This window comes from Dendrobates tinctorius, unplaced genomic scaffold (genome assembly GCF_039654945.1).
Source record: "Dendrobates tinctorius isolate UK_male_01 unplaced genomic scaffold, ASM3965494v1 ptg000177l, whole genome shotgun sequence".
NCBI lineage: Eukaryota > Metazoa > Chordata > Amphibia > Anura > Dendrobatidae > Dendrobates > Dendrobates tinctorius.
In genome coordinates, this window is record NW_027361844.1 from 5,430,761 (window position 1) to 5,451,357 (window position 20,597).

The 20,597-nt window shown below is 43.6% G+C and overlaps 1 protein-coding gene across 2 annotated transcripts in view; it reads right to left on the bottom strand.

Moving 5' to 3' along the window:
- FAM117B (family with sequence similarity 117 member B) overlaps nucleotides 1–20,597 on the bottom strand; it is a 92,811-nt gene that overhangs the window by 9,555 nt on the left and 62,659 nt on the right. Inside the window, exons 3-6 of one of the 2 annotated variants that reach the window (XM_073551508.1) lie at nucleotides 19,941–20,033; nucleotides 8,391–8,504; nucleotides 3,719–3,865; nucleotides 3,421–3,492 (exon numbers count right to left, since the gene is read on the bottom strand). In XM_073551508.1, coding sequence (XP_073407609.1) covers nucleotides 3,421–3,492; nucleotides 3,719–3,865; nucleotides 8,391–8,504; nucleotides 19,941–20,033 — 426 coding nt within the window. The remainder of the gene's footprint in view (nucleotides 1–3,420; nucleotides 3,493–3,718; nucleotides 3,866–8,390; nucleotides 8,505–19,940; nucleotides 20,034–20,597) is intronic. The other variant, XM_073551509.1, reaches the window with a different exon arrangement.

The window sequence follows — 20,597 nt, forward strand, 5'->3', positions numbered from 1 at the left end:
AAACATGACAGACTGTTACACTCCATACATTAAAGGGGTTATCCAGCCTTTAGATATAATATCTAATCTGTGACCAATATTTCTCCCACTTACAGACCTGGTTTGTGGCAGGAAGATACTTGGCATCGCTGTTCTGTAATCCCATCACATGTGCAAACTCGCTGTACTTCCCCCCAGATTAATGCCACTCAGTATTCGAATCATGCCCCGTTTCCCAGCACTCTCAGCGCTGAGAAAAGGAAACATTACTAATCACATGAGAAATATCTAGAATATACTGACCTCCATACCACACGAGGAGCCATCACTGAACGGTAAGTGGATGTACAGGAGAAAGGCAGGTGACGAGAAGACTAGAAAGGGAGGGCGCGTGATAAGCAGAAAATTGGAAGATGTGCCAAAATGGATTCCACAGAAAATGGCACAGGAAGCACATGTGAGTATGTGCCCCCTGCTATACATTAGTCTATTTGGTAAAGGTGGATAACCCCTTTAAACGGTGAAGTTCTCATTAATATTGGCTGCAGGAGTTACAAAGAGAAGCTATACATAATAAACACTCTTCTTCCTGCTCCTAAAATCTGCTGGCCTAATGTAAAAAGAGACAGCATACATAAACCTGAGCCGCAGAATCGTTTATTGGCTTTGGCAAATTTTTACTTCCAGCCAACATAATGTTTGTCTGACAAGTCAGAGTCACTGCTGACCTCCAGAAGTAAGCGTCCACCTCTGAATGACCCCTTGTACCGTCCATGGTGTCAGAAATTTCTCACTGGCAATAGGTGCGCTATCATTTTGGAAATCAGAAACCCAACATCCAGTAATTTTAAATCAATTCTGGATTTATTTTCTGTAAGTGCTGCCCGTGGCATCAAACCTATGCCAGGACACTAAAACAACAAGTCTACCAATAACATGCTCCTGAGAAGACTACAGGTAATGCAAGTCTGTGTTGAGAGAGACATGGATAAAAAGCATGGGGTGAAGCAGCCGCTGTAGAGAAGAAAACTAATTAGTGGCAACTGGAAAGATTAACACAAATACATTGTCATATGATTGCTACACAAAATAGACAATAGTGAGTCCGATGTCAGAGCATTAGCCATATGGGTTATCACCCCAGAATTAGTGCCGGAAAGGTGACCATTGTAGCACCAGTTCCTTAGAATCGGAGGTGACAAATTGTCACTTGTGCACACACCAGCCCTTGCTACTGAATCCAAAAACTCGAATATCTATGTAGTTACAACCAGCATCTCTGGCTATGGCTTGAATTTCTGACCTTCTGCTTTGGCTAATTTACATTTTGGAATAGGTGGACATTTGTTTTCTAAACTGATGCAACAGGAACATAAAGAAGACGCTCATAGCCAGTAAATGGAGATCGAGCCACCTGGATGCTGCAGACCAGTCTTCAACTTTTCCTTTCTATTTGTTTTCTGCTTTACTAAAATGTCACCTTAGTCATTTTTTCGCAATATGGACATCTGTCTGCTTAGTGTGCAGCCTGGCACCACACTGACCTAAATTACTACTGACCAAAACCAACTGCTCCATACATATGGGCGAGACTCTTTATAAAGGGAGAGTGAGATAAGTTGGAAGGAAGCAACAGCCAAGAAAAAAAAATAGATGTGCAGACATCAAAACCCCCCATTATCCATGGCTTCCCCTAGACACTTGATTTTGGCTAACATGTCCCCCTGCGCTAAGAACACGCAGATATCCATATTGAGAAATGTCTGCAAGATTTTCAAACTATAAAACAACTATACTCCCATCATCACCTATACCAGGTCACGCCACAGACAGTAAGAGACAGACTCTCCTTCGTTAGTGTTGCATGCAGTAAGGTGGAGCCAGCTGGTATTTCCTAGTAAGCTCTGGTGTTGCCCTTCCTCTGAGGCCCAACTATTGTAGAAATTGGGGACTGTAAGCAGCCTGCAAACATTTTTATCAATGAGGTGAACAAAAAAGAGAAATTCTCTCATTTTTAACGCTAAGGGTGAGGCCATACACAGTGGCTGGCCACAGACTCCTTCCACCATTATGGCCAATCACTGCACGATCGTGTGACCGCAGCAGGCCCGAGATTCAGCCACCAGGTTTGGCATCACCCTAGTAGTAATCTACTTTAGCATTGCTGCAGAGCAAATTAACTACTTATTTTTTGCTGCAAAACTGCTGGTATTTTTAAAGTTTGTTACTTATTTCTGAAAGCTGGATGCCCCATCTTTGGGCTGGAAGTACACGGCAATTTGTGTGTATGTGACGTAAGATCACATTGCTGCCTCCAGTAAATGGGGCTCTGCAGAAAACCAGTGGGGGGTTGCGGCACTGTTCGGACTGCAATCTCAAAGACCATCATTACTTGCGATGTTGCTGGGTGATATTGTGATCTGCCATCGCATGGCCCCATAGTTACCGTGTTATCCTCACCTTATGTGGTTATTCCTATTTGCCATTTCCAGCAAGAGCAGATACAGGAGTATACACACATGTGCAAAAGAGAAGGATCTGCTTTAGTGGTGCCATATACATTAGATGATTGTTGACCAAACCCCAACAATCATCCAACATATATGGATTTATTAGATTCTCCCCCCGCAGCCCTGAAATTTCAACATGCCCACTTTTTGTTCCCTACTCTCAATTGTGAAGACATGCACGCTCAGCATTAATGGGGAGAGGACAAAATAGCCGGGAAAGGTGTACGTCACCTTTACACATCCATTACATTTGACTAAGGGTGTGTGCACACGCTGCGGATTCTGCTGCGGTTCCGCATTGGTTTTGCTCGCTGCGGTGTACAGTACCATTATTCCCTATGGGAATAAAAAAACGCAGTGCAGACGGTGCAGATTTTTCCGTGCGGTTTTGAAACCGCAGAAAGAATTGACATGTCAATTCTTTCAGCGGAATCCGCTGCGGTTTGCCATCTCCTCCATTGTGGAGATGAAAAACCGCAGGGCAAAACCGCAGGTCTTTTGACCTGCAGATTTTTACAAAATCCGCGCGGCCAAATCCGCACCCCATTCCGCAGCGTGTGCACGTAGCCTAAGGGGACTGGTAAAGAAAATCCAATAGGTGGCCTTATTACTATGTGTAACTTAATATGGCTGCTATTGAAGGATGTGCTAACATTTACCGATATGGTCATGATAGAGGCTGCAATTTTTAATATTAGGTAGGCTTATTAGTGCTAACATTGGCAGCTACTATACAACATCGGTTATGTAACGGCTACACAGCAGATATGATGCACTGCTGTGAGATCATCCAATAGCTTACAATAAGGTAATGTACATGACAACATATATCAGGTTAATGGCACTAAGCGCTCCAACCAAAGAAAACAAAACAATAGAAGAGAGAGTATACACACAAAGTAAAATAATACCACACACAGCGACAACTTACCTCAGGGTGCAGATGCTGGAAACTCATTGTAATGTTCCCATTGACATCAGGAAGGCCTGAACAGTCTCCATGCTGGGAAACCACAAGGATATATGCTTCAAGATGAATATTGGAGCAACCCACCCTCCTTAATAAACCCATAATATGGAGGGTGAAAACTTAAAAAAATAAAAATGCTTCTTGATTCCATGTGCAGCGAAGAAAAGTGAAAAGAGCCTTCTCAATGGTAAGCTGTAAATTACCATCAAGAACCAGTAACTGGGGTATGGCTCCATAGTGGAAAGGAATAAGCACTTACCATGAGTTGCTCTTCCTTCTCTCCCGTTTCCTTAATGATGATTTCAATTTCTTGGTTCAGCCCTTCCACGCTGTTACGAAATCGAGAGCCCGATGATTTGGTGATGGGTATGGTCATCGGTGTAAGTACATTCTTAGACATGGAGGTCTGCAGAGAAGAAGTTTACACAAAACACCAATGATGACTTACCAAACAGCTCAAAAGGGACACGGGCAAAAGCTTGCCATAAGGTTGGCAATAAAGTGCTGGCGAGGATTGTCAGGCTTCCAAAACCCATTAAAGGGGTTGTCCAGGTGCAGGCAGTCTGTGACTAGAGACCTGTGAATCTTCCCAGCATGCACTGTCCGGATTCGCTGGTGCCAGTGACGAGACCAGGCAGTCATGTGACTGCAATCAGGCATGGAATATGCATACTCCCAGCCACATTCTGACTAGACATGTATTGAGCAAGGCCCTGCACGTCAAGTCAAAGTGTGTCCGGGAGTATGCATATCGCATACTTGTGGTCAAGTGACTGCCCCCTCCCAGCGCCAGAAAAACAAAGCGACTGCAGACTTTCATGCCAAACCTGGAAAACCCTTTTAATATTTACTCTGTAGTTTAGATATGACTCAATACCAGGCTCCGTTTAATAGTGTTCTGACACAGTGCGGGCCCGCTGCTGAGAGGGAATTAACTTTATTCCTCCCAGGAGCGTTGGCTAATCACTCATGGGGTGTGACCGCTGCGGGTTCAGCCACTGCTCAACGTATAGAGAGCGGTGGTAGAATCATAGAATCGTAGAGCTGGAAGGGACCTCCTGGGCCATCTGGTCCAACCCCCTGCTCAAAGCAGGATTCGCTAAATCATCCCAGTCAGATGTCTGTCCAGCCTCTGTTTGAAGACTTCCATTGAAGGAGAACTCACCACTTCTCGTGGCAGCTTGTTCCACTCATTTATCACTCTGTCAAAAAGTTTTTTCTAATATCTAATCTGTGTCTCCTCCCGTTCAGTTTCATCCCATTGCTTCTAGTCTTTCCTTGTGCAAATGAGAATAAAGTTGATCCTTCTACAATGTGACAGCCCTTTAGATATTTGTAGACAGCTATTAAGTCTCCTCTCAGTCTTCTCTTTTGCAAACTAAACAATCCCAAATCCTGCAACCTTTCCTCATAAGACAGGGTTTGCAGACCGGTCACGATTCTGGTCGCTCTTTTCTGAACTTGCTCCAGTTTGTTTGTTTGTGGTAGTAACTGTGCTATCAGTGTGTCAAGAGTGGGAGAAGAGGGTTGCATTGACAATCCAACACAATGGGCAGCACTTTGAACACATTTTATAAGTGATCATAAACTTGTAAATAACTCATGAAAGAATAAAGTTACATTAAAACCAAGCACACCATTGTTTTTCTTGTGAAATTCTCAATAGGTTTGATGTGTCACACGACCTTCTAGAACCCCATAGGAAAAAATAGTTGGATCCAAAATGGTCGATTTCAAAATGGCCGCCATGATCACCACCCATCTCGAAAAGTTTCCCCCTACCATATACTAATGTGCCACAAACAAGAAGTTGATATCACCAACCATTCCCATTTTATTTAGGTGTATCCATATAAATGGCCCACCCTATACATTATTTAACTGAATGATGCCATTCAAACTCAAGATGTACTGCAAAAAAACAAACAAAAAAACAACAACACACAGTTCCTCATATAGCTATATCAAAATAAGGGAGGCGGGTGAAAACAAAACAAACAATAAAATGGCTGCATAAGGGGTTACAGAAATCGCAGACACATTGGGTTTATTTCCTGACCGATTTGGAAAACTGTTGCGTTTTTTCAAACTGCAGCATGTCACTTACCATTTTTTCAACGTATCCGCGTTTTTAGTGCAAAAACGCAGGAAAAAAAACACAGGTATCAGGTTTTGTTGCTTTTTTTGATGCAAAAACCTAAGGAAGTTAAGGCTATGTGCCCACGTTGCGTGTTAAAACGCACACTGAAAACCGGACCCCTTCCCAGAAATCGTGCGTTTTTTCCGCGCGATTTCACCGCGATTATGATCGCGATTTTACCGCGATTTTCACGCACGATATTCAAGCACTTTCCAAGCGATTTGAAGCATCGCTTGGAAAGTGATTGACAGGTTGGTCACACTCGTCAAACATAGTGTTTGACAAGTGCGACCAGCTTTTTACTATTGAGGCCGCCTATGCGGCTTCAATAGTAAAAGATAGAATGTTAAAATGCTAAAAAAAAATAAAAAAAAAAAAATCGGGGTATATTTACCTTCCGGCGTCCCGCGCTGCCATCCCGGGCCACAGCGTTCCCAGTAATGCCTTGCGAGACCTGTGATGACGTAGTCTCGCGTTGCTATAGCGATCCCACGAGACCGCTAGAGTCACGCGAGACTACGTCATCACAGGACCTTGCCGCAAGGCATTACTGGGAACGCTTAGGCCGGGAATGCAGCGCGGGACGCCGGAAGGTAAATATACCCCGATTTTTTATTCTTTTTTTTTGTACAGGGGTATGGTACCCAGGGCCTGGAGGACAGTCTCCTCTCCTCCACACCGTGGGTACCAACCGCACATGAGACGCTTAACTTCCCGCATGATGGGCATAGCCACATGCAGGAAGTAAGCGATCATGCATTCCTATGGGTGCGGAATCGCGGCAATTCTTTGCGATTCCGCACAAAAGAATGATCATGCTGCGATTTTTTTCCGTGATGCGATTCCGCCGTGGAAAAAAGCGCAGCATTAGCACAGCATGTGCGGAATGCCATAGGAATGCATGGGGGGCGTTCAGTACACGATTTTTAATCGCGGCAAAAACGCTTAAAAATCGCTACGTGGGCACACAGCCTTAATCTTGTTTTTATTTGTGCCATAATCAACATGCACAAGAGTCATCAAAAACGCAGCAAGAAAAATGCAGCAAAAACGCAGCAAAACTGGCTTTTTGCTTCTTTACTGCCCTGAGAGCCGGTTTTGCTTGTGGAAAAAAACGCAGTGTGAACATAGCCTTGTTCTGCATCTATGGGCACAAACTACAATTGAGCACAGGATATCAATTATAAACTTAAAATTCTTATTTCTCTGCATGAAAGTGAATCATTTCTAATAATCTTTATTTCTATAGCGCCACATTCCACAGCACTTTACAATGCAGAAAAGTTCTGAGAAATCAAATAATAGCTAACTAAAAGCATCCAAACATATTTGTCGGAATAAAGCAAGGCAATTGTGAAAAACGCAAAAACAATGCTGTCAAAAAGTTAAAATCTTGGTGATCGCCCCATTTCGGCAGATGGCCAAAGGCCTTAGCAACAAATGGTATCCCAGGCCATTTAGCATGGTTGTGCATGCAGTGCCTTAGCCTAAACTACCCGATCTCTGTACTGCTCCAATGGGACCATTATGTGACCGCTGCAGGAATCCTTTGTGCCTTGGTCAATATCATTTAGTAAACGAGTGGCTACATGCCTGTTCAGGCTATCAGGAAGCACAGACACAAGCCCAGGCAGCACTGAAAGAGGGGAGGCATGGGATCAGTAAAAAAGTGTATTTTAAATATTGTATCCGCCAATTGAAAAGTACACATAAAAAAAAAAAAAAAAAAAAAAAAAAAAATGCTTTTGAGTTGGAGGCTGATGGATTCATGAGTGGCTGTTTTGTGGACATCAGAGCTGTGCAGTCTGTAAGGAAAGCGGCGCTATGATGAAGGGATCCTGTAGCACTAAATGTCACAAACCCATGCTCAACACATTTCATTAAAATAGAGTTTTAGGCCTCAATTCATCCAATCTGGCATAAAACACTTTGAAAAGTCACAACATTTTTGAGGCTGGGCAAAAATTTTTTTTTTTTTTTTTTTGAGACTTTTGGCATTTTTACATCAATTTTGGCCAGCCCCACTAAAATGGATGGAGCTAGGGAGGGACAGGGTGCTTCCACGCCCATTCATCTAATTTATGAGGCACTATGGAGTACTTTATGCGACAAATCTTACTCCACTTTCTGTAGTCAGATTTGTTAAGAGGAGGATGCCACTTTTAAGACGCGCCTGATAAAGAGGTAGGTCTTCTTAATGATACAGGTGCCTCTGACTCCACCAATAAGACTGGCGTGAACCACTCTGGTCTTGATGAATTGGAGCCAAAGTGTCCAAATACTATAACCATGTATTTTCCAAGAACCGCTGTGTAGCTACTGTATTAAAAATGGCAGATAATGGAGTCGTATATATCCACCACTCCACCCTGTCACCACCACCAGACATGCTGCTAATAACATGTTTGGCTCCTGTGTGGTGTAGTCGGCTACTCATGGGCATACAGTGGAGCAGCCCATGTACTGACCTATCGTGCTTCTAGTCTTCCGAGGAGTGTCAGCAAATATTAGACTACATAATAGTGGGTATAGGTAGATGGAAACCTTGGAAAAATGTTCTTGTTAACAACCAAGGTGGTCATCTACACACTGTACATGCCAAAGATCACAAAAAGATATTCACGCTTTCCACCGAGACAGACTGTGATACAAGTCATCCATCACAGAAAAAAAATCTAGGAGAGGAACTGCAAGTAGAAAATGCATCCTGTTGTGTAGCGCTTGTTACAGTGATCGATAGCGGGTTTCCCCGGTATTAGCGGTCCTCTTGCTGGGCAGTGCCAGCTCTTACCTGGCATTGGTTAATTGCAGTGTGGTTGCCATGGAACGGGGACTGCCTGTCCTTGTCACGATGGTGTCTGCTGCTGTGTTTACTCCTTTGAAGCTGCTGACGTAATTTTGCAATCTGAAGAGAAATCAAGATCGCAGATGTGTAGTCATTACACCAAGACAAGGGACATTTCCACTATACGTCAGGCTCTGTTCACCCAATGTTTGCCCTTACATTCAGTGGCTTTGTCGGGGCTTATGTCCCCTCTACTCTGTGTAAACAGCCAAAAATGAAGCACGACAGAGCACACCGGCACAGACACTGCATTATTAGTCACTGGACCAGTCCGTACATACACCAGAATCCCATTTTGCGTGAGTTTGGAGGTATGCTCCCAGGGAGCCACTGACCATCAGGGAAAACATGAAGTGGGCCAAACGTGAACCCAACATTACATGTCACACAACTAAATACACTAGCTGCTAATATAGGTGTTCTCACAGCCATACAACTTTGGTTGAAATATACTGCACGTCTCATTCCGCACGGCTTAATCTAGACCACCTGCTAAATGAAAATGTATAAAGCCCCATAGTCACTACACAAAGCAATTAATGACATTCATGCCACACCTAAATCAAATGGGCCTACCTGAGTGGTTGCAAGCGTCGGCCATAGAGTGGTATGCTATAGGTTACCTACCAGCTCATTGACAAACATGTATATAGTCATGCTTTTTGTGCGATCTCTTGGCACTGAAAAGTGTAATCAACTGAACTTTCTAATTGACTGAAAGAGAAGGCATGCCAATGTGCACTTTTGGAGTAAATCTACGGAAACAATTGACACATACATCGGGGCATTTTCTGGCCTCTATAATTAACCCCTTCACCCCCAAGGGTGGTTTGCACGTTCATGACCGGGCCAATTTTTACAATTCTGACCACTGTACCTTTATGAGGTCATAACTCTGGAACGCTTCCATGGATCCCGGTGATTCTGACATTGTTTTCTCGTGACATATTGTACTTCATGTTAGTGGTAAAATTTCATTCAAATAACTTGCGTTTATTTGTGAGAAAAACGGAAATTTGGCGAAAATTTTGAAAATTTCGCAATTTTCCAACTTTGAATTTTTATGCCCTTAAATCACAGACATACAGCACACAAAAAACTTGATAAGTAACATTTCCCACATGTTTACTTTACATCAGCACAATTTTGGAACCAAAATTTTTTTTTGTTAGGAAGTTATAAGGGTTAAAAGTTGACCAGCGATTTCTCATTTTTACAACACCATTTTATTTTTAGGACCACATCACATTTGAGGTCACTTTGAGGGGTCTATATGGTAGAAAATACCCAAAAGTGACACCATTCTAAAAACTACACCCCTTAAGGTGCTCAAAACCACATTCAAGAAGTTTATTAACCCTTTAGGTGCGTCACAGGAATTTTTTTGAATATTTAAAAAAAAAATGAACATCTAACTTTTTTTCACAAAAAAAATACTTCAGGTTCAATTTTTTTTATTTTACCAAGGGTAACAGGAGAAATTGGACTGCAAAAGTTATTGTGCAATTTGTCCCGAGTACGCGGATACCTGATATGTGGGGGGGAACGACTGTTTCGGCGCATGGCAGAGCTCAGAATGGAAGGAGCGCCGTTTGACTTTTTCAATGCAAAATTGGCTGGATTTCAGATCGGACGCCATGTCACGTTTGGAGAGTCCCTGATGTACCTAAACAGTGGAAACCCCCTACAAGTGACCCCATTTTGGAAACTAGACCCCCCAAGGAACTTATCTAGATATGTGGTGAGAACTTTGAACCCACAAGGGCTTTACAGAAGTTTATAACGTACAGCGGTACAATTAAAAAATCGTATTTTTTCCACAAAAAAGATCTTTTCACCCCAATTTTTATTTTCCCCAAGGGTAACAGGACCCTAAAAGTTATTGTGCAATTTGTCCTGAGTACGCTGATACCCCACATGTGGGAGTAAACCACTATTTGGGCACATGGCAGAGCTCGGAAAGGAAGCAGCGCCATTTGACGTTTTTGGCTGGAATTGAGATCGGACACCATGTCGCGATTGGAAAACCCCTGATGTACCTAAACAGTGGAAACCCCCCACAAATGACACCATTTTGTAAACTAGACCCCCCCAAGGAACTTATCTAGATGTGTGGTGAGCACTTTGAACCCCCCAGTGCTTCACAGAAGTTTATAACGCCCGGGCGTGAAAATAAAAAATTCGTATTTTTTCCACAAACATGATATTTTAGTCACCAATTTTTTTATTTTCCCAAGGGTAACAGGAGAAATTGAACCCCAAAAGTTGTTGTCCAATTTGTCCTGAGTACGCTAACACCCCATATTTGGGAGAAAACTACTGTATGGACACACGTCAGGGCTCGGAAGGGAAGTAGTGACGTTTTGGAATGCAGACTTTGATGGAATGGTCTGCGGGTGTCATGTTGCCTTTGGAGAGCCCCTAATGTACCTAAACAGTGGAAACCCCCACAAATGACCCCATTTTGGAAACGAGACCCCCTAAGGAACTTATCTAGATGTGTGGTGAGCACTTTGAACCCCCAAGGGCTTCACAGAAGTTTATAATGCCCGGGCATGAAAATAAAAAAATCGTATTTTTTCCACAAACATGATCAATTAGTCCCCAATTTTTTTTATTTTCCCAAGGGTAACAGGAGAAATTGGACCCCAAAAGTTGTTGACCAATTTGTCATGAGTACGCCGACACCCCATATGTGGGAGAAAACTACTGTATGGACACACGACGGGGCTCGGAAGGGAAGCAGTGACATTTTGGAATGCAGACTTTGATGGAATGGTCTGCGGGTGTCATGTGCGTTTGGAGAGCCCCTGATGTACCTAAACTATTTAAACTCCCCACAAGTGACCCCATTTTCGACACTAGGCCCCCCACGGAACTTATCTAGATGTGTGGTGAGCACTTTGAACCCCCAAGTGCTTCACAGAAGTTTATAACGCTCGGGCGTGAAAATAAAAAAATCATTTTTTTCCACAAAAATGATATTTTTGCCCCCAATTTTTTTATTTTCCTAAGGGCAACAGGAGAAATTGGACCCCAAAAATTGTTTTGCAATTTGACCTGAGTAGGCTGATACCCTACATGTGGGGGTAAAACACTGTTTGGGCGCATGACAGAGCTTGGAAGGGAAGGAGCACCATTTGACTTTTTCAACTCAGAATTGGCTGGAATTGAGATCAGACGCCATGTTGCATTTGGAGAGCACCTGATGTGCCCAAACAGTGGAAACCCCCAATTCTAACTCCAACCTGAACCCCAACACACCCCTAACCCTAATCTCAGCCCTAACCCTAACCCTAATGGAAAAATGGAAATAAATACATTTTTATAATTTTATTATTTTTCCCTAACTAAGGGGGTGATAACGGGGGGTTTGATTTACTATTTATGGCGGTTTTTATGTTTGGCGGCTGTCACACTCTAAAAGACGCTTTTTATTGTAATAATAGTTTTTGCATCACCACATATTGAGAGCTCTAATTTTTCCGTATTTTGACCCACCGAGTCATGTGAGGTCTTATTTTTTGCGGGACGAGTTGACGTTTTTATTGGTACCATTTTCGGGCACGTGACATTTTTTGATCGCTTTTTATTCCGATTTTTGGGACGCTGAATGAACAAAAACCAGCGTTTCATGAATTTCTTTTGGGGGGGTGCGTTTATACCGCGCCGCGTGCGATAAAATTGATAAAGCGGTTTTATTCTTCGGGTCAGTACGCTTACAGAGATACCTTATTTAGGTCGTTTTTATATGTTTTGTCGGTTTTATGCAATGAAAACTATTTTATATAAAAAATAATTATTTTTGCATCGCTTTATTCTGCGAGCTATAACTTTTTTTTTGCGGATGATGCTGTTTGGCAGCTCGTTTTTTTCGGGACAAGATGACGTTTTCAGCGGTACCACGGATATTTATATGCGTCTTTTTGATTGCGCGTTATTACACTTTTTGTTTGGCGGTATGATAATAAATCATTTTTTGCTTTATTTTTTATTTTTATTTTTTAAGGGGTTCGCTAAAGGGGTTAACTAATGGGACAGTTTTATAGGGCGGGTCGTTACGGACGCGGCGATACCTAATGTGTACTTTTATTGTTTTGGGTTTTTTTTTATTTCTAAAAAATGGATTTGGGGGAATATTTTTTTTTTTTCTAATTTGGCGATTTTTTTAAATTTATTTTAACACTTTTTTTTTTTTTTTTTTTTACTTTATTAAAAGTAGTCCCAGGTGGGACATCACTGTCCTGTGACAGATCGCTGATCTGTCACATCACAGATCACTGTGACAGATCAGCAATCTGTCACAGGCACTGCAGAAGGCTTCCTCATGCCTGCGCTTTGCAGGCACTGAGGAAGCCAGCTTCCTGCAGGCCCCCGAAGGCCCCCGTCGCCATCTTGGATTCGGGGGCCTGCAGGAAAGGAGCCCCCGGCAGCAGCGCTGCACATTGCGCTGCCGTGGGGGGCTCAGGGAAGCAAGGAGGGAGCCCCCTCCCTGCCGATGCTTCCCTTTAACCCCCGGTACACCGCGATCATGTTTGATTGCGGTGTGCAAGGGGTTAGTGTCGGGGGCGGTCCGTGACCGCCCCTGACACATTGTGCCAGGTGTCAGCTGTGATAATCTGCTGACACCCGGCCGCGATCAGCGGCGCTCACCACGTGGGCGCCGCTGATCGCGGTAGACGTACTATCCCGTCCATGGGCATAGGGGCCCGGGTCCCATGGACGGGATAGTACGTCTCATGTCAGGAAGGGGTTAAAGTGGTTCTCCCACTAACAAAGGGAGAAACTAAGAGAGTATACAGGCATTACAGCAAGTGATCACAGCTGATTCTTTCGGGGAGGTAAAACATTTCCCAGCTTGAACAGAAATGTTTTTCCCCACAGAAATAATCAGCTGTGATACCCTGCTGTCTTCTCTGTATCCTCTCTTTTGCTTCCTCCCCTGCCCAGGAGCTGTGGTATGATCAGACCATGTTCCTGCACGGTCAGACACAGTCACTACACAGTACACAGCAGGGCACATTTATAAGATTATCTCAGCACAGGGACATTTTTTTTTTAATACATCCAATTGTGGAACTTAATTTAATTCCAAGATCTATTGATTACAATGTACTTTATTAGTGGGACAACCTCTAACATGGAACATGTTTACTGGCCTAAACACTGCTCACACAAAGTTAGAGATAGTTGGGTTTCGAGTAAAATTTCAAGATGATCCTAAAATACACTCTCTAACATTTTCAGGTGAACTTAATCTCTAAGCTTACTAATGCACATGTCCATCTGTTCAATGTTTCAGTACATTTTCCACAACTTGCTGTTCAACATGGAGCCTAACCCCATAAGGCGTTTCCGTTTTGGAGTTTCCCTTGTTTTGCTCTCCTTCCCAGAGCCATAACTTCTTTTTCCATCAATGTGGCCATGTGAGGGCTTGTTTTTTGCGGGACGAGTTTTACTTTTTAACAGCACCATTGGTTTCACCAAATCGCATTCTAAAAAAGTTGGACAAAAAAGTCTAAGTGCGGTGAAATTGAAAAAAAAAATTGTTCAATTTTTTTTTTTTTTTTTGCATTTTCACCAAATGCTAAAACTGACCTGCCATTAGGATTCTCCAGGTCATTACGAATTTGTAGATACCAAACATAGATAATATATATTATTTATTTTATTTTTTAAGTGCCTACATGTTTCAGATCTGGGGCTGGTTGAAGGCTTATATTTTGCGTACCACACCAACGTTTCTTTTGATACCATTTTGGGATAGATAAGATGTTTTAATCGCTCATTATTGCATTTTATTGCACTGTTGCAGCGACCAGAAAATGTAATTCTGGTGTTTATTTTTTTTCTACTTTTTGCTTGCTTCCATAGTTTCCTTAGCAGACTAGAAGCTGCGATCTTCTGATCACTTGTGTTAAACATAGCAGGGCTGCAGCCAGTGCTATGTGTAACAAAAATGCTTATCTGCTATGAGCGCCAGCCACATGGCGACGCTCATAGCAGTTCGGCAACGACAACCACAGGGGTGCCCTGCAGACCCTGGGTTGTCATGCCAACCCATCGGCGACTCGCAATCATGTGACATGGGTACCGATGGGCAGAGCTAAGAACTGCTTCTGGTGCAGCCATGTTAAATGCTGATGTTGGGAGTTTGACAGTGACATTTAGCAGGTTAACAGCCGCAGGTGGATTGCGATTCTACCAGTGGCTGTTAGAGGCACATGACAACTTATCAGATTAGCTGTCATGGATAGCGCTATGAATCCAGTCACTTGTCACCAGACGAGCTTTTGGTGGTGGTAGTGTTAAAGTGGGAGTCGGTGTGTCTAGTCAGTACAGAACTGCCCTACATTTTGTGAATGGTACAGTGACGAGCCCCTACGACTTCAATAACATCATTAATCCTGTCATTCTGCTTATGCATGAACAACAAAAACCTAATTTCATCTTCATGGCTTAAGCTCATCAAGGAGGCATCATTAGGTAATGTAAGCTTTCCTGAAAAGATGGGTTTTCAGGTTACGTTTGAAGGATCCGAGGGTGGTGGATAATCGGACGTGTTGAGGTGTGGAGTTCCAGAGGATAGGGGATATTTGGGAGAAATCTTGAAGGCGGTTGTGTGAGGAACAAATAAGTGTGGAGGAGAATAGGAGGTCTTGGGAGGATTGAAGATTACGTGAGGGAAGATATTGGGAGATTAGTTCAGAGATATAGGGAGGGGATAGGTTGTGGATGGCTTTGTAGATCAGTGTTAGTAGTTTGAATTGGATTCGTTGGTGAATTGGGAGCCAGTGGAATTTGCAGAGGGCAGAGACAGGGGAGTAGCGAGGAGACAGGTGGATTAGTTGGGCAGCAGAGTTAAGGACAGACTGGAGTGGTGCAAGAGAGTTAGCAGGGAGGCCACAGACGAGAGTGTTGCAGTAGTCAAGGCGGGAGATAATGAGGGCATGTACAAGAGTTTTAGTAGATTGAGGGCTGAGGAAGGGATGGATTCTGGAAATATTTTTGAGTTGGAGGTGACAGGAGGTGGCAAGAGTTTGGACATGTGGTTTGAAGGACAGGGCAGAGTCGAGAGTTACTCCGAGGCAGCGGATTTCAGGTGTGGGAGAGAGCGTGATGCCGTTTACCATAATAGATAGATCGGGTATGGAAGATGCATGAGATGGAGAAAAGATAATCAGTTCAGTTTTGTCTACATTGAGTTTTAGGAAGCGAGAGGTGAAAAAGGAGGATATGGCTGATAGATACTCCGAGATTTTGGACAGAAGAAAGGTGACATCTGGGCCAGAGAGGTAGATCTGAGTGTCGCCTGCATACAGGTGGTACTGGAAGCCATGGGACTTTATGAGTTGTCCCAGGCCAAGAGTATAGATGGAAAAAAGTAGGGGCCCCAGGACAGAGCCTTGGAGGACTCCAACGGAGAGAGGGCGGGATGAGGAGGTAGTGTGGGAGTGGGAAACGCTGAATGTGTGGTCACAAAGGTATGAGGCAATCCAGGACAGGGCAAGGTCTTTGATGCCAAGGGAAGAAAGAATCTGTAGCAGTAGGCAGTGGTCGACTGTGTCGAAGGCAGAGGACAGATTGAGAAGGAGAAGGATGGAGAACTGTCTGTTAGCTTTGGCTGTAAGTAAGTCATAAGTAATTTTGGTCAGGTAAAAAACACCCCCCTAGTGCAATAACACAATTAACAAACTCTATACAATAATAACCTACGATAGCCCTACACTAGCCTGCTATCCCTTCCTGACAGTGGAGGTTGGCACCCTAAAAGATTCGATTTGGCGCCCCCACTCCGCGGCAGCTGTCCCAGACCCTTATAAACTACAGGTGGGAAAACAATAAGCAAATAAGAGGTGAACGATAGTGCTTACTATAATACACAGGCTATTAATGTACAATATATAAAAGACAGGCTATTACAAGTAAACAGAGAAACCTCTTGTATAACCAATAGATAGTAGCAAGTCTTGTCTTTTTGGGTATTAATAGACCACAGAAAATATAGATTCCATAAGCTACCAGTAGATAGTGGCAGTCTTGTCTTTTTGGGTATTAAAAGTGGAGGAGTGTGGCGCCAAATCGTATCTTTTAGGGTGCCAACCTCCACTGTCAGGAAGGGATAGCAGGCTAGTGTAAGGCTATAGTAGGTTATTATTGTATAGAGTTTGTTAATTGTGTTATTGCACTAGGGGGGTGTTTTTTTTTACCTCAATTTATTAAAGTTTTAATATTTTTAAAGGGATTATATGATTGCACTTTTGATATTTCTTCCCTGGTCCTGTGGACATTTTTTTGATTAATTTTGGTCAGGGCAGTTTCAGTGGAGTGGTGGGGGCAGAAGCTAGATTGGAGAATGTCAAGGAGGGTGTTAGATGAGAGGTGGGAGGAAAGTTGAGCATGGACTTGCTGTTCAAGGAGTTTGGAAGCAAACAGGAGCAGTGATATGGAGCGATAGCTGGTCATAGCAGTTGGGTCAAGGTTTGATTTTTTGAGGATGGGTGATATGGTGGCATGTTTGAAGGCAGAGGGGAAGGTACCAGAAGATGGGGATAGGTTGAAGAGATGGGTTAAGGCTGGAATGATCATGTTAGTGAGGTTGGGGAGCAGGTGGGAAGGGATGGGGTCAAGTGCACAGGTGGTGAGGTGTGATTTGGAAAGATGAGTAAGCTCTCCTTCAGTGATGTTGGAGAGGGAGGTTATTAGGGAAGGGCAGAGATCTGGTATGTGGAGTGGTTGGGGTGGTGGAACAGTAAAGGTTTGCCTTGTTTGGTCGATCTTGTTTTTGAAGTAGGTGGCAAAGTCCTCAGCAGAGATGAGGCGAGTTGGAGGTGGCAGTGGTGGGCGAAGGAGAGAGTTAAATGTGCTGAACGGTTGTTTTGGGTTGTGGGATAATGAAGACACAAGGCTTGTGAAATAGGTCTGTTCAGCAGAGGTGAGGGCTGATTTGAAGGCAAGCGTAGCTTGATTGAAAGCAGTGAAGTCATCTGGCAGGCGTGTTTTCTTCCAATGCCGCTCCGCAACCCTGGATGCTTGTCGAAGTTTTTTGGTGAGGCTGTTGTGCCAGGGTTGCCTGTTGATTTGTCGCACTTTGCCATGCATGAGAGAGGCGACTGAGTCTATGGCTGATGTGAGGGTGGCGTTGTAGAAAGCGGTGGCACTGTCCATGTTGTGGAGTGAAGATATGGAAGACAGAGGTAGAAGAGAGTCTGAGAGTCTGTGAATGTCTAGGTGTGTGAGCTTCCTGCGAGGATGTGCTTTTGGCTGGACATGGGGGGCAGGTGAGAAGGACAAGGATGAGAAAGTGAGTAGATGGTAGTCAGATAGAGGGAAGGGAAGAGGTTGTGAGATTGGGTAGGGAAGAGAGGCGGGTGAAGATGAGGTCTAATGTATGTCCATCTGTGTGGGTGGCTGTGGAGGACCACTGAGTAAGTCCAAAGGATGAGGTAAGTGACAGGAGTTTGGAGGCTGCTGGGTGTCAATGGGGATGTTGAAGTCCCCCATGATGATGGTGGGGATGTCGGCAGAGAGAAAGTGGAGGAGCCAGGTGGAAAATTGGTCGATGAAGGCAGTGGCTGAGCCCGGTGGTCGGTATATGACAGCCATTTGGAGATTAGAGAGTAGAAAGGACAATGTGAACCTCGAAAGAAGGGATAGGGTTAAAGCAGTTTTTAGAAAGGAGGAAACCCACTCCTCCACCATGTCTGCTGCCAGGGCGAGGAGTGTGGGTAAAGTGGAGGCCGCCATAACTCAGTGCGGCAGGGGAGGCCGTGTCAGGGGGTGTCAGCCAGGTCTCAGTGAGGGTCAGGAAGGAAAGGTTGAGAGAGGTAGAGAGGTCATGGATCACGTGGAGCTTGTTGCAGACGGAGCGAGCATTCCAAAGTGCTCCAGAGAGAGGGTGCGGGTCAGTGGCACAGGTTTTAAGTGTGAGGGATTGCAGTAGTTTCTCTTCATGAAAGAAAGATAGGGGTGAGCATTAGGGGGATGTATGAGGCGGGGGGGGGGGCCAGGATTGAGGGATATGTCACCAGCATTGAGAAAAAGCAGAGAAAAGTGGGTGAAGGAGAGTGATCATCTTGTAACATAGTAACATAGTTTTGAAGGCTGAAGGAAGACCTTATGTCCATCTAGTTCAGCCTATTTTTAGTGCAGCTGTTCTGCATTGTTGATCCTGGGGAAGGCAAAAAACCCAGAGTAGAAGCCAATTTTCTCCACAGAGAAAAAAATTCCTTCCCCTAAGCTGGGTCAACCATTTACCATTTATATGTTATTCGTAACCTTGTATTCAATTTTAGTAGGAGAGGTCTGAGGTTAAGAAGTATGTCTGCAGATGAAGCGAGGGGGGGGGGGGGGTAAGAGAGGGGGGTAGTTATTTGGTTCAAGGGTGCAGGGGTTTGGGGATAGCGAAGGAGAATGAAGATTAGTGGAGCAAAAACGGTGATGGCAAATGTGAGCATGGTTAAAGAGCAGGGTAAGAAAAGAAAGGCACGTAAAATAAGAAAGCATTGGTTAGTCTTACCTTCTGACCAATTATCTGGACTAAATCTGGTATATTTCTGATGTAACACTTTAAAGATGTCACACTTCAAATGATGTTATATCTGACCTGCTCTGTTCAACTTATATCATTCAAATGTCCATGAAATGAAGCCAGGTGAGTGAGGGAGGGAGGAGAAGGGGGCTGGAGGACGGTTCACAGCAGGGAGCAATTAACAGATTGCAGTTAATAGGACATTTGACTAACCTCAAAGCTGGAGAAAGAAGCAGAATAAGGATGTCTGCACACGTTGCTGAATTTTCTGCGCGGATTTGTCTAAATCGGCAGGTAAAAAGACCTGCGGTTTATCTGTGGATTTGCCTGCGGTTTGACACCTATCATGGAGCAGGTGCTAAACCGCTGCGAAATCCGCACAAAGACATGCTGCGGTTTTGAAACCGCGGAAAAATCTGCATCGTGTGCACTGTGGTTTTCATTTTCCATTGATTTTAATGGTACTGTACACCGCAGCAGAAACTGCTGCGGATCCGCAGGACCAAATCCGCTGTGGATCCGCAGCAGAATCCACAATGTGTGCACACACACTAAGATGGAAGGATAATACTAGGTGTGAGGAGCATGGGCATATCAATATGCATACAGTAAGTTTGAAGTATGATACATGGAATTAAAGTCAGGGGAAAAAACAGAGTACAGATGTACCAGTTAAAAAACAGAGGGTGAGGAATGCATAGGGGTTCAGGGGTGCAGTGGGTATTCTGGATTAAGCGGATTCAGACGACCAGTTAAATTATTGTAGAAGATTCAATACTCACTAATTCTAAATAACTTCTGCAAATCTACCAGATGCAAAACCAAACTGAGCATCCAAGAGAAAGTCTACGACATGACAATGGTCAGCATTCGCTGCTTGTCTTTGAAGACTTGGTGACCATACAAGAACGGAAACATGAAGGCAGACCAGCAGCCCACTAATCTGCACACAGCAGCTGTCTAACCTCTTTCAGCTGCTCGTTGCTGCCCCAGGACGCAGATCGCTTGTGAGAGCTTTTCTTCTTTTCAGCGTACTCCTCAGCCCAAGCACTATCAGTCTGCATAATAGATGAAGAAAAACAAGTTGACCTTTTTCCACAATAGCTGGATGCATTGTTTAATTATAGGACTAGTTATTGGAACATACAATGATTTTCATTACTTACATTTATTCTCTCTTCTAGCAGATAAGAAAGGTACTCATGTTCTGTGTAAAATGTCTACCAAATTGTTTTTCAATCATTAAAACCTGCATTTAAGCAGTATAATAATTTGAGACTATTATTCGCAAGCTTTGAAAAGAACCAGTCACGTGAAAGAAACACTATTAACCTGCAGATATGGGGTACTCCGGGGAGAAAAAATTTTGTATTGTTCCTGCACTCATCTACAGTCACATGTTAAAGTTTGGGCACCCCTATTAATGTTAACCTTTTTTCTTTATAACAATTTTGGTTTTTGCAACAGCTATTTCAGTTTCATATATCTAATAATTGATGGACTCAGTTATATTTCTGGATTCCAATAAGGTTTATTGTACTAACAGAAAATGTGCAATCTGCATTTAAACAAAATTTGACCGGTGCAAAAGTATGGGCACCTCAACATAAAAGTGACATTAA